A 22633-nucleotide genomic window follows, 5' to 3' on the forward strand; every position below is an offset into this window, starting at 1 on the left:
GATATTTCATTCTTTTGTTGCAATGGTAAATGGGAGTGTTTTCTTGATTTCACTTTCATTTTTCATCATTTGTGTATAGGACTGCAAGAGATTTCTGTGCATTAATTTTGTATCCTGCTACTTTACCAAATTCATTGATTAGCTTTAGTAGTTTTCTGGTAGCATCTTTAGGATTCTCTATGTATAGTATCATGTCATCTGCAAACAGTGACAGCTTTACTTCTTCTTTTCCGATTTGGATTCCTTTTATTTCCTTTTCTTCTCTGATTGCTGTGGCTAAAACTTCCAAAAGTATGATGAATAAGAGGGGTGAGAGTGGGCAACCTTGTCTTGTTCCTGATCTTAGTGGAAATGCTTTCACTTTTTCACCATTGAGGATGATGTTGGCTGTGGGTTTGTCATATATGGCCTTTATTATGTTGAGGAAAGCTCCCTGTATGCCTACTTTCTGGAGGGTTTTTATCATAAATGGGTGTTGAATTTTGTCGAAAGCTTTCTCTGCATCTATTGAGATGATCACATGGTTTTTCTCCTTCAATTTATTAATATGGTGTATCACGTTGATTGATACTGAAGAATCCTTGCATTCCTGGAATAAACCCCACTTGATCATGGTGTATGATCCTTTTATGTGCTGTTGGATTCTGTTTGCTAGTATTTTGTTGAGGATTTTTGCATCTATGTTCATCAGTGATATTGGCCTGTAGTTTTCTTTCTTTGTGACATCCTTGTCTGGTTTTGGTATCAGGGTGATGGTGGCCTCATACAATGAGTTTGGGAGTGTTCCTCCCTCTACTATATTTTGGAAGAGTTTGAGAAGGATAGGTGTTAGCTCTTCTCTAAATGTTTGATAGAACTCGCCTGTGAAGCCATCTGGTCCTGGGCTTTTGTTTGTTGGAAGATTTTTAATCACAGTTTCAATTTCAGGGTTTGTGATTAGTCTGTTCATATTTTCTATTTCTTCCTGATTCAGTCTTGGCAGGTTGTGCATTTCTAAGAATTTGTCCATTTCTTCCAGGTTGTCCATTTTATTGGCATAGAGTTGCTTGTAGTAATCTCTCATGATCTTCTGTATTTCTGCAGTGTCAGTTGTTACTTCTCCTTTTTCATTTCTAATTCTATTGATTTGAGTCTTCTCCCTTTTTTTCTTGATGAGTCTGGCTAATACTTTTTCAATTTTGTTTATCTTCTCAAAGAACCAGCTTTTAGTTTTATTGATCTTTGCTATCATTTCCTTCATTTCTTTTTCATTTATTTCTGATCTGATTTTTATGATTTATTTCCTTCTGCTAACTTTGGGGGTTTTTTGTTCTTCTTTCTCTCATTGCTTTAGGTGCAAGGTTAGGTTGTTTATTCGAGATGTTTCCTGTTTCTTAAGGTAGGATTGAATTGCTATAAACTTCCCTCTTAGAACTGCTTTTGCTGCATCCCATAGGTTTTGGGTTGTCGTGTCTCCATTGTCATTTGTTTCTAGGTATTTTTTTATTTCCTCTTTGATTTCTTCAGTGATCACTTCGTTATTAAGTAGTGTATTGTTTAGCCTCCATGTGTTTGTATTTTTTACAGATCTTTTCCTGTAATTGATATCTAGTCTCATAGCGTTGTGGTCGGAAAAGATACTTGATACAATTTCAATTTTCTTAAATTTACCAAGGCTTGATTTGTGACCCAAGATATGATCTATCCTGGAGAATATTCCATGAGCATTTGAGAAAAATGTGTATTCTGTTGTTTTTGGATGGAATGTCCTATAAATATCAGTTAAGTCCATCTTGTTTAATGTATCATTTAAAGCTTGATGTATCATTTATTTATGATACATTTATATAAATAAATGTATCATTTATTTTCATTTTGGATGATCTGTCCATTGGTGAAAGTGGGGTGTTAAAGTCCCCTACTATGAATGTGTTACTGTCGATTTCCCCTTTCATGGCTGTTAGTATTTGCCTTATGTATTGACGTGCTCCTATGTTGGGTGCATAAATATTTACAATTGTTATATCTTCTTCTTGGATTGATCCCTTGATCATTATGATTCTTTGATTCTTTGATTCTTCTACTAGTCTTTATTTTAAAGTCTATTTTGTCTGATATGAGAATTTCTACTCCAGCTTTCTTCTGGTTTCCATTTGCATGGAATATCTTTTTCCATCCCCTTACTTTCAGTCTGTATGTGTCTCTAGGTCTGAAGTGGGTCTCTTGTAGACAGCATATATATGGGTCTTGTTTTTGTATCCATTCAGCCAATCTGTGTCTTTTGGTGGGAGCATTTAGTCCATTTACATTTAAGGTAATTATCGATATGTATGTTCCTATTCCCATTTTCTTAGTTGTTTTGGGCTTGTTATTGTAGGTCCTTTCCTTCTCTTGTGTTTCTTGCCTAGAGAAGTTCCTTTAGCATTTGTTGTAAAGCTGGTTTGGCGGTGCTGAACTCTCTCAGCTTTTGCTTGTCTGTAAAGGTTTTAATTTCTCCATCAAATCTGAATGAGATCCTTGCTGGGTAGAGTAATCTTGGTTGCCGGTTTTTCTCCTTCATCACTTTAAATCTGTCCTGCCAGTCCCTTGTGGCTTGCAGAGTTTCTGCTGAAAGATCAGCTGTTAACCTTATGGGGATTCCCTTGTGTGTTATTTGTTGTTTTTCCCTTGCTTTTTTTTTTTTCCTTGCTTCTTTTAATATGTTTTCTTTGTATTTAATTTTTGACAGTTTGATTAATATGTGTCTTGGCATATATCTCCTTGAATTTATCCTGTATGGGACTCTCTATGCTTCCTGGACTTGATTAACTATTTCCTTTTCCATATTAGGGAAGTTTTCAACTATAATCTCTTCAAATATTTTCTCAGTCCCTTTCTTTTTCTCTTCTTCTTCTGGAACCCCTATAATTCAAATGTTGGCACGTTTAATGTTGTCCCAGAGTTCTCTGAGACTGTCCTTGGTTCTTTTCATTCTTTTTTCTTTATTCTGCTCTGCAGTAGTTATTTCCACTATTTTATCTTCCAGGTCACTTATCTGTTCTTCTGCCTCAGTTATTCTGCTATTGATCCCATCTAGAGTATTTTTAATTTCATTTATTGTGTTGCTCGTCATTGTTTGTTTCATCTTTAGTTCTTCTAGGTCCTTGTTAAATGTTTCTTGCATTTTGTCTATACTATTTCCAAGATTTTGGATCATCTTTACTATCATTATTCTGAATTCTTTTTCAGGTAGACTGCCTATTTCCTCTTCATTTGTTAGGTCTGGTGGGTTTTTATCTTGCTCCTTCATCTGCTGTATGTTTTTCTGTCTTCTCATTTTGCTTATCTTACTGTGTTTGGGGTCTCCTTTTTGCTGGCTGCAGGTTCGTAGTTCCCGTTGTTTCTGGTGTCTGTCCCCAGTGGCTAAGGTTGGTTCAGTGGGTTGTGTAGGCTTCCTGGTGGAGGGGACTAGTGCCTGTGTTCTGGTGGATGAGGCTGGATCTTGTCTTTCTGGTGGGCTGGTCCACGTCTGGTGGTGTGTTTTGGGGTGTCTGTGGACTTATTATGATTTTAGGCAGCCTCTCTGCTAATGGGTGGGGTTGTGTTCCTGTCTTGCTAGTTGTTTGGCATAGGGTGTCCAGCACTCTAGCTTGCTGGTCGTTGAGTGAAGCTGGGTGTTCGTATTGAGATGGAGATCTCTGGGAGATTTTCGTCATTTGATATTATGTGGAGCTGGGAGGTCTCTTGTGGTCCAGTGTCCTGAAGTTGGCTCTCCCACCTCAGAGGCACAGCACTGACTCCTGGCTGCAGCACCAAGAGCCTTTCATCCACACGGCTCAGAATAAAAGGGAGAAAAAGAAGAAAGAAAGAAAAGAAAGAAAGGAAGGAAGGAAGGAAGGAAGGAAGGAAGGAAGGAAGGAAGGAAGGAAGGAAGGAAGGAAGAAAGAAAGAAAGGAGGGAGGGAGGGAGGGAGGGAGGGAGGAGAGAAGGAAGGAAAGAAAGAAAGAAGATAAAATATAATAAAATAAAGATTAAATAAAATAAAGTTATTAAAATAAAAAATATTAAGAAAAAAAATTTTTTAAAGAAAAAAAAAACGGACTGATAGAACCCTAGGACAAATGGTGGAAGCAAAGCTATACAGAGAAAATCTCACACAGAAGCATACACATACACACTCACAAAAAGAAAAGGGGAAAAAATAACAAATCTTGTTCTCAAAGTCCACCTCCTCAATTTGAGGTGATTCGTTGTCTATTCAGGTATTCCACAGATGCAGGGTACATCAAGCTGATTGCGGAGCTTTAATCCGCTGCTTCTGAGGCTGCTGGGAGAGATTTCCCTTTCTCTTCCTTGTTCGCACAGCTCCCGGGGCTCAGCTTTGGATTTGGCCCCGCCTCTGCATGTAGGTCGCCGGAGGGCGTCTGTTCTCCACTCAGACAGGACGGGGTTAAAGAAGCCGCTGATTCGGGGTCTCTGGCTCACTCAGGCCGGGGGGAGGGAGGGGTACGGAGTGCGGGGTGAGCCTGCGGCGGCAGAGGCCGGCGTGACGTTGCACCAGCCTGAGGCGTGCCTTGCGTTCTCCTGGGGAAGTTGTCCCTGGATCCCGGGACCCTGGCAGTGGCAGGCTGCACAGGCTCCCCGGAAGGGGATGTGGAGAGTGACCTGTGCTTGCACACAGGCTTCTTGGTGGTGGCAGCAGCAGCCTTAGCGTCTCATGCCCGTCTCTGGGGTCCACGCTTTTACCCGCGGCTCGCGCCCATCTCTGGAGCTCCTTCAAGCAGCGCTGTTAATCCCCCCTCCTCGCGCACCAGGAAACAAAGAGGGAAGAAAAAGTCTCTTGCCTCTTCGGCAGGTCCAGACTTTTCCCCAGACTCCCTCCCGGCTAGCCCATGGTGCATTAACCCCCTGCAGGCTGTGTTCACGCTGCTAACCCCAGTCCTCTCCCTGGGATCTAAGCACCGAAGCCCGAGCCTCAGCTCCCAGCCCATGCCCATCCCGGCGGGTGAGCAGACAAGCCTCTCGGGCTGGTGAGTGCTGGTCGGCACCAATCCTCTGTGCGGGAATCTCTCCGCTTTGCCCTCCGCACCCCTGTTGCTGTGCTCTTCTCCGCGGATCCGAAGCTTTCCCCCCCTGCCACCCGCAGTCTCCGCCCGTGAAGGGACTTCCTAGTGTGTGGAAACCTTTCCTCCTTCACAGCTCCCTCCCACTGGTGCAGGTCCCATCCCTATCCTTTTGTCTCTGTTTATTCTTTTTTCTTTTGCCCTACCCAGGTACGTGGGGACTTTCTTGCCTTTTGGGAGGTCTGAGGTCTTCTGCCAGCGTTCAGTAGGTGTTCTGTAGGAGTTGTTCCACGTGTAGATGTATTTCTGGTGTATCTGTGGGGAGGAAGGTGATCTCCACGTCTTACTCTTCCGCCATCTTCCTCTCCTCTCCTCCAAATCAGCTTTTTAGTTTTAAAACATTCTTTTAATTACAAAACAATAGTTTCATTGTAGAAATTTTAGAAAATGCAAATCAGCTTAAAAAAGAAAAGAAAAAAAATCACCTTCAACCCCACCATCTGCACAAATAACTACTACCATATGTGTATATATCCTTGTTTTTTTCTATGCATAGAACCACCTTTATTTTTAATCTATAAAAAATGAATCTTTATCTTTTCTCATTTAAATATCTTTCTATATACATACATTTTTATATACAGATATACACATTTATATATATATGTAAATTTTTAATTGAGGTATAATTGACATGTAACATTATATTAGGTTCAGATGATTTGACATTATGATTTGATATCTGTATATACTGGGAAATGATCACCACAATAAGTCTATTTAACACCTGTTAACTTTTAAATTTTTACGTGGCTGCATAGTATTTCATTGTATGTATCATGACATAGATACTTTACCTAAACTTTACACTTATAGCATCCCTGACTGTTGATATTTAGGTTGTCTCCAATCGTTCAGTGTGAAAAGCCCTCTAAGGGGGTCCTCTCTTCCTATCTGATGTTGCCACAAAAGCTGCTCTGACACTTATTCCCTCAGAAAAGCCTTACATATAAAATACCAAGTATACAACCTGGACAAAACTCAGAATCGATGCTGACCCGAGTTTTTCCACGTCAGGAAGCCCCTTATCACCATCTTCCCACTTCAGACTGGTTTACGTCCACCTCTAGGGGGCATCCTTCCTGCTCCAAACCACTGCTCCTTTAGGGGGTATCTGCACTTCACTCACAAAATCCTCCCATGTCTTCTGTCTTCTGTCACATACGACTTTCCCATTCCCATTCCCCCAGCGTGCATCCTGATTGTGTATGTGGAGGACGGGGGGAACGTCCCAAACAATTCACAACCCCCAACTGGTATTTCAAAAACACACAGGCCTTTATTTTGACAATTAAATTCCTGTTACTGCAGAAACTGTGTCCAACTCTACATCCAGAGCTAGAAGCAACTAGGCTTGCAGCAGCTCTGTGATGTGGAAGACAATGCATATTTTTCCTCTCCCTCTGAAAGCATCATACACATCACAAGGGTTAATGGCCTAATTCTTTATTATCTTCCCTATCCACATTCATCACAAGACACCCTGCCCAGGAAGGCAAGAATGAGAGGTTATTGTTAAGACGGAATGAATGAGACAATGTGTGGCTCTGTTCTTCTGACCTGACAGTGTGACCCAGGCAGGGGGACTGCGGCCAGGGAGGGGTATGTGCTGGCCTCCACGCATCCCGGCACAGCTGCCCCTGTGTGCTGCGGGCAAACGAACCTGGCTCAGGGGCCTCCCTCTGACTCTCCTTCCGGAGCAGCAGCAGGAGAGATGAGGTCGAGGTGCTGCTGAGGGGATGCGATCTCTCTCAGTGAGAACTGGAGCATTAGATCCAATTCCTGGCGGCTCTCTGCTACCTCAGGTACCCCTCAGACTAGAGTGATGATCGGTTTCTTCTTTAAAATACAAACTATGAGCGTCTAAGGATGAGAAGCCACACTGAGGACACCATGTGCACCAGCACTTTGGGAAGAATCCTAGTTGCTTAGATCTTTAACCATAAATCAGAAGCTTAGGAAAACGATGTCATGACATTTGTACACCAAGACGGTAACACATCCACTGCCACCAAGAGCCATACTGTCCCTCCCAGGCATTGGTGAGGAGGGACTTCTATGGAGGTGTTTATGGAATCAAAGGCATTTTGGTCCATTGGGTTGCCACGTGTTTCCCCACAGAAGCTATTCAATTGCATACTGTACTTTCTGGCAAAATCATATTTCTCCAGAGTTGATGATGAAGACTTTTCTCAAAGACCAGAGCAAGAGCCAAAAGAAAAGGCCACAGAAGAAACAGAATCCTTATCTTGGGAGTTCAAAGTCTTATTCTACCCATGAGCATACAATGGGCTTCTGAAGTGGAAGAGTTTCAGGAAGTTACTGGAGGTCAAGAGAAGGGCAACGGTTTCTTTGTAGTGCTCTGTGTTTTTCATTCAAAATAAATAAAACAGAAACAAAACAAAAAGAACCCCAAAGTCAAAATACAATTTCAGAGAACACCCCAGGTTCCCCAAAGCCAGACTCACTCTGTCGCCACCATCTGGGGAATGGGCTCATCTAGGAGTTCCAAGCTGTGCAGGATCCAGTAGCAGAGCCATGGGCGGCTGGCATCCAGACACTGCAAAAGGAACAGGGCAAAAAACACACCCCTTATTCAGAATCATTCCAAGACCCTGCTGAAAAGGCAGCAGGGTCTCCAACTGTTCAGTGTGAAAAGGGAGACATCTGTCTCCCTCCTGGCAGCCTGGCAAGGAGGAGGAGGACAACCTCTGAACAGTGAATGAAGGACACTTTGCCTGGTGGCTTTAGCCAGGAGCTGAAATGACCATATGTGAGAAAAGGACAATGGGACAAAGGAGTTTAACCTGAACCCAATGGGTCCTTCCCTGACAGACATCCAAAGAAGCCGAGCAGAGGACTTCTCACATGCCAGAAAGTTAAGTGCTACTATTTTCTCAGTGCAGACCCAAGAAGATACACAACCTCAGGATGGGATTACCTGGAGTAACTCATCCAGTAAGTATCTCCTCATGCCAAGCCCTGGGGGCACAGTAATGAGTAAAATTCAGTTCCTACTTTTAAGATACTTTGTTTAGGATGTGTGCGGTTTTCTGTAGAGGAAGAGGGCAATTAGAAAGACATGTAAGTACAAGTGTCTTTCTGAAACAAGGCAGAACAAAACTAACGCATACATATACCTGGATAAACGCTATAATGGGTACGTGAAAGAAACTGACTACCTCTGCCTGGGGAGCTGGGAAAGGTTTCCAAAGGTGACATGTGAGCAGGTCTTGATCCTAACTCAAGCCATAAATATTCAAGCATTCAAGGCTAGGCGGGCAGGCAGTATTACTGCCCCAGTTTTACAAATCCAAAGTGTATATATGAGATCCAGAGAGATGAACTTTTTCCAGATTACAGAGAGTAAACGTCAGAGATAAGATAAGACTGCCAGTTTCTAGACTCTCAGTCCAGTGCTCTTTCCATTGTCCCAAACTGCCCTCTTCATAAATGTGCACATAAATGTGCTAGCTCCCCACCTGGGGGCAGCTGGTGTGGTGACAGAAGACACTGCTATCGGTTTCAGTGCCAGCTTCTCCTCTCACTAGCTACGTGCCTTTGAGCAAATACTTAATCTTGCTATGCCTATTTCCTTATCTATGAAGAAATAAAGACTTACCTACCCCCTGGAGTAGCTGTGAGGATTAAATGAGACAATGAACAGCAAGCTTTTAGCGCACCCTTCAGTGAATTGTTAGCTGTCACGGTATTAATTGTATCAGGGTTGCCTGGACCCTAATCACTGAGGATTGAATACTGAAAGTCCACAGGCCAAACGTAACCCAGGGATGCGTCCTGCTTGTTCCCTGTAGTGTTTTGTTTGTTTAATTAGAATTGGTTGTAACATTTACGTGTTGAGAGATCCACAGAGAAATCTGAATTTCTGGCTTCATTTGGAAAAACAAGAAGAGATCTGGCAACCCTGGGTCTGCACTGCGGTTTGGCGGCAACTGGCAGGAACAGAGTAAAGGCGTGGGTCCTCTGCTTTGCCTCAGTTCCACCCCGCGCACCGTCCCCCAACCAAGCCCACGTCTCTCGTTTATGCTACCCGCTTGGGTCTATAGGTCCAAATTCCTGCTGTAAATAATCAAATGTAGAACCCCCAAATAAAAGCAAATTCAAAGCAGAGCTGCTCTATGTAAAGTGGGGCAGGGAAACTGGCGGCCTCTGGTTCACATTCACCCTCTGGCTGCTACTCACCCCTATTCCCAACACCCCTCCCCTCCACCTCCGCTGGCCTCCCCTGAGCCCCTCTCTGGACCCCTAGGGCTCTAAGGTATATTGATTTAAGATCCACTCCACGTTTGGGCATTTTTACAGTGTTAAACCGCAGGGACTTATATACTGGTCCTTTGGCCAGCAGAGAAATTAGAACAGCTTACAGGGCCAAGGGGTGGGGATGAACAGGTATCTAGACCACCTTTTAGCGGTCAAGGGGTGTCTAGAAGAACACCATGTGAACCCCCCTCAGCCACGATAGGGGTGAAAGCCCCACCCCATCTGGGGCGTCCACCAGCTCTAAGGGAGGAGGAGACTAGAGATCGGGTTCTGTCCTTTCGGAAGTAGGAGTCCCGGCTCTGTGGGGCAGAGCTGCTGCAGACCCGGTTCTCACCAGAGCCACACGGGACGGTGAGTGACTCTACGACAGGGCAAGCCCATAGTGTCTTTTCCATCCAAACAGTAAAAAAGGAGAAAGATCTGACTGATAATTTGATAGAGAAAGCTCCTGGGCAAGGTGTTTACCTCGTAGGCATCTGTCAGCTGTCGGAGGCCTCTCTTCAGATAATGGAAGTGCTTCTCCCTCTGCAAAATAAGCCTGGAAAGATAAAGAGCTTTGTAAACCTACTCTAACAGCCTCGGCTTCCCCCACTACAGAACACACGCACACACTCACTCACACCTTCTGGTCATCCCCCCACAGTCAATGAGCTCCCCGGGGCGGCTAAACCAGAGAAAAGAGGCCAGTCTCTGAACGTCCCTAACGTGTCTGGAAATAGCGCCGGCAAATGCTTGGGGCGGGGCTTCCCTGGTGGCGCAGTGGTAAAGAATCCGCCTTCCAATACAGGGCACAAGGGTTCGAGCCCTGGTCGGGAGCTAGGATGCCACATGCCGCGGGGCAACTAAGCACGCGCGCCACAGCTACCGAGCTCGCGCGCCTCAATGAGAGAGAGCCTGCGTGCTGCCAACTGTGGAGCCCACGCCTTCTGGACCCCAACAAAGAGCCCGTGCGCTGCAACAAAAGATCCTGCATGCCTCAGCGAAGATCCGGCGTGCCGCAACAAACACACGGCGCAGCCCAAAAATAAATAAATAAATAAATAAAATGTTAAAAAATTAAAAATCAGGGCCTCCCTGGTGGCGCAGTGGTTGAGAGTCCGCCTGCCGATGCAGGGGACGCAGTTTCGTGCCCCGGTCCGGGAAGATCCCACATGCCGCGGAGCAGCCGGGCCCGTGAGCCATGGCCGCTGAGCCTACGCATCCGGAGCCAGTGCTCCACAATGGGAGAGGCCACAATAGAGAGAGGCCCGCGTACTGCAAAAAAAATAAATAAATAAAAAATTCGTGCAGACAAAAAATAAGTAAAATGTTAAAAACAAACTCTCCTTCGTGGCCGGTAGCTTTGGGCTAGAAATGCCACTGTGAGCACACTTAGCCAGGCGGTAACAAACCACCCAGAAAGTTCCTCCAGGGTCTAGCTGAGAACAGATACCTTGCGGCTCCCCATCCCGTAAGCAATTTAAATGTGAGCCTCGCCACGTCCCTGATTTGGTTAGCCTCTGTCGTTCTGGTCATTTCTTCTGGGGTCACTTCTCTGAAGTCTGTGGTTTGTACCCTGCCTGCCCCTCACTCATCCATCTAGTATTCCCTCCCCGAAATTCCACCTCCCACGTGCTGACCCACAGCCCTGGCCTGAGGATCACGTCTGTATTCTGCAGCCAGTCGCTCTCCTCGGCCCTGATGTCAGCAACACTGGCTCTAAGATGGACTGTGCTGGCCATGGCCACCTGCACAGGCAGGCAGAGGACAGGGGCTGCACTTCTCACTGGGTCTGACAGAAGGGGTCTGTGTGATTACGGAAGGAAGGAAAAAAGTAAAGAATTTAAGACATTCACTGTGCTTGCTGATTCCAGAAATAAAATGAAAGAAGAACCAGTCTCTTTCCTAGGTATTCAATTCAACAATTGTTTATTGAACTCCCACTGTACTGTGCTGAGAAGAAGTAGTCTTTACTTCAAAAAGTCTAATTCAGTACTGGAAATGAGATAAGGACATAAGCGGTTACAATATGAGGAAAACTGGGTAGGTGTCATAAAGGGAAAACAGATAAAATACTAGAAGCTCTGAAGGGTTTGGGGGAGGGTATCTCATTCAGAAAACAATGATCAGGGAAGGTAGTGTGAACAGGTGGAATTTGAGGTAGGGGCCCTGGAAGAAGGAGAATATTTTAACAGGCAGAGGAGGTGAGGAGTTGGTGGGAGGACAGTTTAGCCAAGAAGGAACAAAAACAAAAGGAACCGACCAGGGCCGTCCAAAAGAACTTCCAGTGATGATGGAAGTGTCTTTGTCTGTGCTGTCCAATAGGTAGCCACCAGCCACATGTGCATACTGAGCACTTGAAATGTGGCTAGTGTGACTGAGCAACTGAATTTTAAACTTTATTTAATTTTAATTAATTTACCTTTAAACAGGTACAAGTGGCTAACGGCTACTACACCATGCAGACAGGTATAAAGTGTGCAGAGGGAGTGCAGGTCGGGGATTTGGCCTGGCTATTAGGAATGAAAGAGGAATGGTCAAGAGGCCCTTTTTACAGGGATCTGGGATGCCAGCTGAGGAATTTAACTCAACTTAATACGCAAAGGGAATTTGCGACAACATGGATGGAATTTGAGGACATTATGCTACGTGAAATAAGTCAGATAGAAAAAGATAAATACTGGACGATCTCACTCATATGTGGCACTCCAGGGCTTCCACCAAAAAAACAAAAAACAAACAAAAGCCCTGAGCTTGTGGATACAGAAAACAGATTGGTGGTTGCCTGACGTGAGAAGTGAAGGGGGAGGGCAGTGAAATGGGTGAAGGGGGTCAAAAGGTACAAACCTCCAGTTATAAAATAAATAAGTCATGAAAATGTAATGTACAGCACAGTGACATGGTTAATAATACTGTACTGCATATTTAAAAGTAGCTAGGAGAGTGGGTCTCCAAAGTTCTCAACACAAGAAGAAGAATTTATAACTATATATGGTGCTGAATGTTAACTGGACTTACTGTGGTGACCATTTTGCAATACATACAAATATTGAATCATTGCGTTGCACACCTGAAATGAATATAATGTTATGTCAGTTATACCTCAATTTAAAAAAATAAGCAAAGGAAAACCCTGAGGGTTTTCAGCTGAGAAAAAATGACCAGAACTGTGCTTTAGAAAAATTATCTGACCACAGCAGGTATTCAATATGTGTTTACAAACTGTACTGATGAAAGCAGTAAGTGGGGAGAGAGATGAGGTGGGAAGACAGGGTAAGATGCTATTAAGAGTCAACCAGGTGGGGAGAACTTAGAGTTCTGAGGGCTCCACCTAGCACGGTGCCCAAGACAAGCTGACTGTGGACAGGTGGACTCTGAAGCACTGGAAGTGTATTCAGGTGCGGATGTCAGTCACATCGCTGGAAACACATGTGAGACTCTGGAGAGGGATCCAGGTGACACAGACGAACTGGGAATCATTTATCTGCAAGCAGGTGACAGGTGAAGCTGCAGGAGTAGAGGACAGAGCAGAGAGAAAAGTTTGAAGGCAGAACTGAGGGAAGACCCATCTTTAAGGGCTTGGAGGACCAGGAGCCAGAGGAGAGAAGTAAAGAGCAGTACACAAGCAGAGGAAGGACAAAGGCAGTGTCGCCTCACAGGCAGAGCAGGAGGAGAGAATTTCACGGAGGTTTTTTTTTTTTTTTTTTTTTTTGCGGTACGCGTGCCTCTCATTGTTGTGGCCTCTCCCGTTGCGGAGCACAGGCTCCGGACGCGCAGGCTCAGTGGCCATGGCTCACGGGCCCAGCCGCTCCGCGGCATGTGGGATCCTCCGGGACCGGGGCACGAACCCGTGTCCACTGCATTGGCAGGTGGACTCCCAACCACTGTGCCACCAGGGAAGCCCTCACGGAGGTTTTTAACAGCGGCAAACAGTGCAGTAAGAGTGAGGAAAAAGAGGACAAACTACAAAGTGGCTGGTGACCTTCAAGAGAGTCAGGGAGTGAGGAGAGCAGATTCCAGATCATAAAGAAGAGATGGCCAGACTCAATTTCTCTTTCAAGGAGGTCCAGGGGTCAGGGCTCAGGGAGCACAGGGACAGGTGGGCTTTAAGCACTGGAGGTGTACTCAGCTGAGGGCATCAGGAGGAGAGGTGAGTCTGAAAATAATGAATGAGTCTACATTCTCAGAACAGAAACAATGGGAGAGTGTGAAATTAGACAAACAGAGGACTCTCAAGTGGGGAAGAGGGAAACCAAGGAAACGTGGGACGGCCTCAGTTTTCTCAGGAATTAGGAGGCAAGACCTGGGAGAGTGTGCGTTGGCCATAACGGGGAATATGTTAGGAAATCTACACAAGATGAATGAAGGATGAAGGCCCAGCTGAAGCTGAGGAGTATAAACTTTTGATGAAGCCATTCAGAAGGCACTGTTGTATGATTTTTTTTCTTGGCAATCTTGCTAGGACCCTTTAGCAGAAGCAGCGACAGGGGTACTGTGGTTAGGGCTCGTAAGACGGGAAGAGCAGAAAGGTAGAGGTGTGAGGGAGCAGAGTGAGATCAGCAGACAGCTGACGAGAGCACACCACGCGGCCTAGCCCTGGCTGGGCAGGCTGAGTGTGGCCAGCATAGGTGTGATGGACGAGAAAAACCAGGAGGGCGCAGGAGACCGTTAACAGGGCAGGCAGGGACCCACTCAAGAAGTGAGAGGAGGCTGAGAAACCCAATCCAGGTGAGGGCAAGCACAGAATTTGGAGGCAGAACTCCTGACTTCTAACTATGAAAGGATCAGGTCACAGAGGGGTTTCTACAGGTCAGTTCTTTCCAGTCTGAAAAACAGTCAGAGGAATTTGAATATGCCAAATACCCTGGGATGCTAGGCCACAGAGGAGAGAAGGGAAAATACTCTGTTCCAATAACGAGAACACTTTCCACCTCATTTAAAATGTCGGGCAAGACAGCATTAAAGGTTTCTTGCGAATAAAATTTTGTGATCCTAAGTGTAATGCTGGGGAAAGGGACCAGGTACTGACTGGAATTCCCTGTTGGGTCTGCCTGCCTACTGCATACCCTATAACCCCGTGAAGGGAGCGCGCATCTAGCTTCAGCACCTGGGCCCAGCACAGAGCAGGCTCTCAACGTTTACTGTCTGAATGAACGAGAGAAAGAATAGAGGAATGGTAGCGTCAGTTTCTGACTAGCCCAAAGAGACTTCTCCCTGGGTACGTGTCCTGTCAATTAAAAAGAATGACAAACCTCAAAGGGAAAGTTAAAATGCGAGCAAGCAGAGAGGACAAGGAGGGGTTGGTTAGATCGCAGATGGCATCCACTCTGGCTCAGGGGTGCTTCCCATCAGTCTCTCGTGTGGTCACACATGCCACACTGCAGGAGACCTGTCAGCCAGGGGTTAAACTTCCCTGGAGGACTCGGTATTTCTAGAGAGCTGAATTAAGCCACAAACAAATCCTTCCCCTTACTGTGGGGAAAAGGAAAAACCAACCCTGGAGAATGAACCCTTTCCCTTGTCTTCTCACTCCTCTCATTTGACAAGGGGCTTGTCCGTCCTAGGAAATGAAAGACCTCAGAGGCAAAGGCTTTTCTATGTGTAGGGAGGAAGAGACTCTGCTACTCCTCAGGGTCCTGAAGTGACAAGAAGCTACCTGAAGCCTCACCTGACCAGAAACATCTAACTGAAAGAAGCTTCAGGCGCCTTTTCTGCAGCTCTGAGTTGGTCCCTAGAGGTGGGACCTGAGGCAGCCCAAAGGGGGCTCCCCAATAGCTCTCCTCCCACCCCGAACCTCACTCACAGATAGCCAGGCCCTGGGAGTCCTGCTAAGAGGGAACTAGTGAATTCCTTTAGCTGGTTTCATCTGAAGACCAACTCTGGCCACAAGCAGGGGAAGAGAAATTTCTTTCAGTGGCTTTTTCCACAAGGGAAACTGTCCTTTCACTTTCATCAACTTAATCATAAACACATGTACACATGCATACAAGCACACACACAAAAATGCTAATATGTAAATGTTATTCTAAAATCTCGGGAAATGTTTCTTTGTTTATCTAGAGCTTCAAGGGCCACAATGCTGCTTGAATTTTAACTTCTTCTTTGAGGTTTATGATTCTTTTAAGTTGAAGGGACATATATCCAGTTTCTTTTGGTCAGCCAGAGACTGTACTAAGAGCCTTACTGTTATGGACTAAATTGTGTCTCCCCCCATCCCCAAATTTCATATGTTGAAGGCCTAACCCCCAGTGTGACTGCATTTGAAGATAGGACCTTTAAAGAGGTATTTAAGGTTAAATGGGACCTGGTGATCCTATAAAAAGAGTGACACTGGGGAGGAGTCCACACAGAGAAAAGGCCATGTGAACACACAGTGAGAAGGCGGTCTCTGCAAGCTAAGGAGAGAGACCTCAGGAGAAACCAACCCTGCCAGCACCCTGATCTTGGAATTCCAGCCTCCCAAACTGGGAGAAAACAAATTTCTGTTGTTTAAGCCACCCCATCAGTGGTATTTGATTATAGCAGCCCTAGCAAATTAATACTCTTACCATTCTTTTATTCTAAAGTCACCTCTAGATCTAAAACTCTTTTCTGCGTAGGGCGTTAGAAAAGAAAAGCTAGAGCTCTTTCCCTTTCCTCTCTGAATAATTCAGCCCCAAAGCCATTCAATCAGGTGGAGCAGAACAAGCCAGGCTCTGCCAGGAGTGGGGTGGCAGGGCACGCCGCAGGGCACGCCGCAGGGCACGCCGCAGGGCACGCTGCAGGGCACGCCGCAGGGCTCAACTGGCTGAGGAGGGCATCTGTGTGGCTGCGGAGAGAGGGGTGGGAGATTGGGACACACAGGAATGACCAAACAAATGCATATATTTAGGATACTGGCAGCCTGGTTCCACTGCTGGAGAAGTATCTTAGAAATACTTGTGTACCGTGCAGTACAGTCCCATGCCCTCACCAAGCTCCAGTCACACTGCCTTGGGTGCACTCTGCTCTTTTCAGTCTCAGAGCTGTAGCTCATGTTTTCCCTCTGCCTGGAAAAGTCCCACCACCTCCTAAACTGGCCAATTCCTACTCACCCCCCAGGTCTCAGCCTAAGAGTCACTTTCTCTGAGAGGCCTCTGCTACAGACTTAATGTCTACATCCCTCCAAAGCTCTTATGTTGAAATCCTAATCCCCAGTGTGATGGTATTAGGAGGTGGGGACCTCTCTGCATGGTGATTAGGCGGTCAGGGTAGAGTTCTCATGAAGGGATTAGTGCTCTTATAAAAGAGACCCCAGAGAGCTTCTTCCACCAGGTGAGAATACAGTGAGAAGATGCCATCTATGAACCAGAGGTGCGGGTCCTCGCCAGACACCAGATCTGCTGGTGCCTTGATCTTGGACTTCCCAGGCTCCAGAACTGTGAGAAATAAACGTTAAGTCACCCAATCTACAGGAAGTTGCTACAGCAGCCCAAATAGACTGAGACACCTTCCCTAATTTACATCCAACCTAATTTACACCCTCCCTGTTACTCTCTTTCGGAGCGCCACGTTCCCTTCTCAAGACAGTTACCTCCGGGCTTCCCTGGTGGCGCAGTGGTTGAGAATCCGCCTGCCAATGCAGAGGACACGGGTTTGAGCCCTGGTCCGGGAAGATCCCACATGCTGCAGAGCAACTAAGCCCGTGCGCCACAACTACTGAGCCTGAGCTCTAGAGCCCGCGAGCCACAACTACTGAAGCCCGTGCACCTAGAGCCCGTGTTCCGCAACAGAAGTCACCGCAGTGAGAAGCCCGTGCACTGCAACGAAGAGTAGCCCCCGCTCGCGGCAACTAGGGAGAAGCAACGAAGACCCAACGCAGCCAAAAATAAATAAATAAAAGAAATTTATATTAAAAAAAAAGAGAGAGACAGTCACCCCCTTGGTAACTATGTTCTTTGAATTCATTGGTTTAATAACTACCTTCCCCATGAGACTGAAAGCCCCGCAGGAGCAGGACCTGGGTCAGCCTTGCTCACCCTGTTCCCAGAGCCCAGCAGTGCCTGAGCCCCTAGATACCGTTGCCAAATGGGTGAAGGAATGAATGACTTTAAATGAACACAGCAAACTGAATGACAGCAAACACACTCCCTCCCCCTAAACGTGGACCATCCCTGAGACTCATGCCTTTGTTTGTGACAGATGAGAGATCAGGGATTCAGTCCATTGTTGGCTGCTGGGAGGGTTTTAAACCCACTAAAGCCAGGGGCTTCTCCAGTCAAAAAGTAAGCCTCTGGCACATAAGCAGTAAGTCACTTGAGAGAGGGTGGGAGGGGAGATGAACTTACTTGTATGAACCTTGGAAAGAACAACAGTATGAAGGACCATATCTTTCAACTGCTCAGGATTTGGAAAATGCTAAAGTATCATCACATAGCGAAATGGCAGAAAACATGGAAGCTGAGCAGGTGCCCGTATGAAAACGGCTTTGAGAGCTTAACTCAGAGCATTCTGGCTTCAGAGCAACTGCCAACACTTAACCTTTAGTGCTCTATTAGCATTATCAATATTTCCCCCTTGCAAGGAGCACCAGGCTACTTTTTCCCAAGAAAAAGACAATTTTTTGTTTGTTTGTTTTTTGGCCACGCTGCACAGCTTGAGGGATCTCAGTTCCCAGACCAGGAACTGAACCTGGGTTACGGCAGCGAAAGCCCAGAATCCTAACCACTAGGTCACCAGGGAACTCCCCGACAATTTAAAAATTTCATGTGAGTGTGTGTGTGTGTGTGTGTGTGTGTGTGTGTGTGGTTTATGCATTTCAGGTGTCTTACTAAAGCTAATATAATACATGGAAAAGGGGAAATTCATAAGCATGTGAAACTGTGAGAATGACTAACCACGGGGAAAGAAAAATTAACTTTTATGGGAAAGCAGGATACGGATAAACAGAACTGTTCAAAGCATGGTCCAAAAGCTCCTTGGGAGGGACCCCCTCACTCCAGGAGAGAATGCATGTTTCACAGTCTGAGAGTGAGGAAGATCATTTCTGGGATGAGGAATAAACTGTAGAATGTAACAACATTCCGCTTCAGCCTTGAACTTCAGCCCAATCTTCTACTTGGCAGTGGCTCTGAAAGGCTGAATAGATGGATGCCTCGCTCAGCACCATTGCTGGCATCCCCGGACCTGGGCGTGGTCAGTGATCCTGGGAGTGTGTGTGATTCTGCCACATCGGATCAGCAGCATGACCTCAGAAACACAGACAAGCCATGTCACCTAGATTAATTGCTCTAGCTGAATATTCACTTCAGCTAACAAGGAAGTTTCGTTCCTGCAATACAATACTAGACTTTTAAAATTTGACTACTAAAATATTAAATATTGTAATTGTGATAGTAATTTAAAATGCTGATAAATTTTCATATTTATTCTTAAACCCCAGAAGTTCATTCTATGGTGAAGATGTTTGGCTCCAGCCTCATGTTGATAAGTTGATTTACATTCTCAGCCATCTGGCCACAGTGTGTAATATCTCTAATATTAATTAGCAGGCCGTGACATAAGATGCTAATTAGCATCCTTTAAAACACTCATTTTCATAGGCAACAATGACAAAATGGGAAATGTCAGATTCCTGACATAAACCCAGAGCCCTGGTATATTCTATTTCCACAAAGGATACAAACCCAACAGAAACATTTTTGTTTTCCACCCACACCTGACCTAAGACCTATGAATCAGGGGATTCTACTCCTTTACTGTCCTCTACCACCACTCCCAAAACACAGCTTCTTCCCAGATTGTAACCTCCTATTCTCCGTCCCATCTCAGTAAGAATAAAAGGAAAGTCCAAGGGCTCTATTCTGATGGTGGGTGAAAAAGGAATGTCAAATGATCAAAGGTCCCTTTGGAAATACAGAGGATATGTGTCCACAGAGCTGGTGACAGGGCACAGTGACTCAGAGCACAATCAGGTGAGTCATCGTGATGCAACTCTAACCACAAACCCCTCCTGAAGCCACCATGCCCCTCACCATCACCAAGTCCTACCACCTCTGGGGAAACAGCCTGTACTGGGCAGAGAGCTCCTTCTCCCCGAGCTGTTTACACAAATGGTGTCGTTTGCTAAGCTCCAACTGTGGCTCACGACAAAAGCAATAATTCATTGATTGAGGTCTGGGCTACGAGTTAAAGTAGAAATTTAGGTTAGCAGTTTGGAAGAAGACTCCTCTGGTTAGTTGATGCTTTCCTTTTCTGCTCTAGGGAAGAAAGATGAAGAGAACTCTTCCACCTGTCTTTCCATTTTTCCAACTGTTTTCTGCCTTGGCTAATCAGAATATTTTAACTAAATTTCTTCTCATGGAAATAAGGGCAAAATGGAATGGTGGCAAAAAAAGACACCAAGTTAACTCAGGCTAGAAATATTTGTAATGGTCCAGTAAGCAGAAGTACCCAGAGACTGACTTGCCAGGAGTTAGTGTGTTAGGAGGCCTCAGGAAATTGGGAGACATGATAAAGGAGGTCAGGCTGGACCTCAGACCCTTCAGCTTCCCATCCAGAGAGAATCAGCCAGCGGCCCAACTAGACTACGTCCAGAGACTGTCAAGGAAAAGTGCTATAACATTAAGATAAAACAATGACCAAACACAATTTGGACTACTGATCAGGAAAGATAACACAGGACAGTTTCAGAGAAGCAATCTGTGATTAGAAGAGAAATGCTAATAAATGAAATAACCTTATGAAATTCTAGTGTGATACATTACAAAATTGGGGGAAAAAAGAGAAAATGAAGGTTCAAATTAATAAGTTTCTGCTTATAATCCTCCTTTTGGAATTTCTGACGTCAAAGAGCTCAGAAGGCTTCAACTTACTAAGCACCAAGGAAAACAAAAGGCATTTTATTTCTCACTTGAAATGTCACCCTTGGGAATCTGCTGCACAATCACCAGTAAACGCCAGGCTGGGAGAAGCTCAAACTTCTCACATGTTCCCAGTCAAGTCATAATATACATCAAAGGAATCCATCCTTTGCCATCCCCCTGGACTCTACATCTGTTTCAAAGTGTTATATGAAAAGCTTGAGAGTTCTGAACATCAGCACAGCAGGTCAGAACTAAGCTTCAAGATCATGAACTTCCTCTCGCCACCTTCAGAGCTCAGAGTTCAGGCCCTGAGGGCATCCCCATGTAACAGCTGATGGCTCAGTTCAAGTGAGCAGCTCCTCTAGACAGTATTCTAATAGTGGCAGGAGCTGGGGTCACGAGCATCTCCAGGGAGCCACAAGGTCAGGGAACACCAGCCTCACAGCAGACTCATCCCCTGAGGTTGGACAAGCTCAAGGAGGAAAGAAGAAAGGCTCCCATGGGAGATGGTATTTCCCGGATCCCCTCAAACACTTAACCACAGCTTACCTTGGTACAAGGTGGTTGAACTTGTAAGAACTGAAGACCTCTTGGATCTTTTCTTCTACTTTTGCCTGGTAAGGATGCAGGAGATGGGAGAGAGAAAACAAATACAGATGAGACCTTTATCCACTTTATGTTCCTACTGCCACAAATGCCTACCAGCTAGAGTTCCTTGGTGTGACTTTGTACCTCACAGCATAACAAGACTGCATTCAGGGGCTCTGCAGGATGACAGGCTTGGGACAAGGACAGAGAGAGAAAGAATGCCCTGTACCACATTAGCATCACAACCGACTTCTCCAGTAAACTAATCCATGGTATCCAAACTAATGGCGATTCTGGAGTTTGGCACCCTGGCACCAGTTACTCAGGGAGCAGGTGAAGATGGACCCCCTTTTGCTTGAAAGACCTGTTCTTGCCTGCTCTATGAAGTTGTTTAGGTGTTCGTTAACCGGCCATTCTCAAATATGCAATTAATTTCTGCCAAGGGTCCTACTTCTTATTGTCAGATTTAATGGTTTAAATATAGATTGAACAGTATTAAAATCCCCAAAGGGATTTACAAGAACATCAATCATGGAAACACCAAAGAAATAGCACACCTGGTCATTGGACCTGTGTCACACACCAGACTCCACAGCCCCATAAAACAAAGGATCTCGGAAAGTCAGGTCACAAAAGGAATGAGATGACCTGTCTCCTCTGAAGATCACACCATGATGTAGTCAGACAGCACAGCTTCTGTAAGGAAAGGGTACAGCAGTGCAGGAGGGGGCTGGTCAACGGGATACAGGGTTTCACCTTCACGCCATCCCTGCTTTGTGGTGAGGCAAGTCCTTGCTGAGATTTCAAGATATATAATAATGTCCTCTCTGGGAAATATCAAAAATGCATTATTTGTTTCTGAAACACCTGAGTTAGAGCTTCCAGTCCCTTTGACAAGCTTCCAAAAATCACGATGAGGGGAGCAGTGATGTGAGTCAGCTAAAATGGCAGCCCATCTAAAATTCATTTATATTTGGTTTTAGGATATGCTTTGGTATTTGCCTTTGAACATGAGTTTCAGGGATTACCTGGCCAAGAATTTATAATACTTCAAAAAACAGACTGAAGTCACTGTGAGAATTCGACTCAGAAGAAGTAAGAAAGTTCTCCCAGACCCCTCACGATGCTTTCTCCATGCCAGACACTGATGTGGGACTAATACAAAGCACCAGCCTAAATGAAACACAGACTGCATTTTTCAGTCGTGCCTTCCTTGGCTATACGTTGAAAGGGATAAAAAAAAAAAAAAAATACGAGAAACGTATGTCAGGAAGATCATGAAATAAAAATATTTGCCTACCAGGTTTGGACACACAGTTTTTCTGGGCAGGAGCGCGCTGTTTCCCCCTTTGCCTGCCAAAGCAGTAAAGCTATTCTTTCTACTTCACCCGAAACTCTATCTCCAAGATTCGATTCAGCCCCAGTGCACAGAGGTCGAGTTTTCGGCATCACTAGGAGTGGAACCGCTGGATCATTATGATAACTTTATGTTTAATCATTTGAGGAACTGCCAGACTGTTTTCCAGAGCAGTTGTACCATTTTATATTCCCATCAGCAGTATATGAGAGCTCCAATTTCTTCACATCCTCAGCAACACATTATTATCTACGTTTCTGATCATAGCCATCCTAGTGTGTGTCAAGTAGTATTTCACTAGTTGTTTTTTTTTAAATAAATTTATTTTATTTTTGGCTGCGTTGGGTCTTCGTTGCTGCGTGTGGGCTTCTCCCTAGTTGCAGCGAGCGGGGGCTACTCTTCATTGCGGTGCACGGGCTTCTCACTGTGGTGGCTTCTCTTGTTGCGGAACACGGGCTCTAGGCATGCGGGCTTCAGTAGTTGCAGCACGTGGGCTCAGTAGTTGTGGCTCGCGGGCTCCAGAG

At 45.4% G+C, this 22633-nt stretch overlaps 1 protein-coding gene across 3 annotated transcripts in view; it reads right to left on the reverse strand.

Moving 5' to 3' along the window:
• The window catches only part of FNTB (farnesyltransferase, CAAX box, beta), an 84338-nt gene that overhangs the window by 41925 nt on the left and 19780 nt on the right, over positions 1-22633 (reverse strand). For 2 of the 3 annotated variants that reach the window (XM_060141198.1, XM_060141190.1), the window contains exons 2-4: positions 20714-20778; positions 9828-9900; positions 7550-7641 (exon numbers count right to left, since the gene is read on the reverse strand). In XM_060141198.1, coding sequence (XP_059997181.1) covers positions 7550-7641; positions 9828-9900; positions 20714-20778 — 230 coding nt within the window. The remainder of the gene's footprint in view (positions 1-7549; positions 7642-9827; positions 9901-20713; positions 20779-22633) is intronic. The other variant, XM_060141208.1, reaches the window with a different exon arrangement.

The sequence above is a fragment of the Lagenorhynchus albirostris genome, chromosome 1 (genome assembly GCF_949774975.1).
Source record: "Lagenorhynchus albirostris chromosome 1, mLagAlb1.1, whole genome shotgun sequence".
NCBI lineage: Eukaryota > Metazoa > Chordata > Mammalia > Artiodactyla > Delphinidae > Lagenorhynchus > Lagenorhynchus albirostris.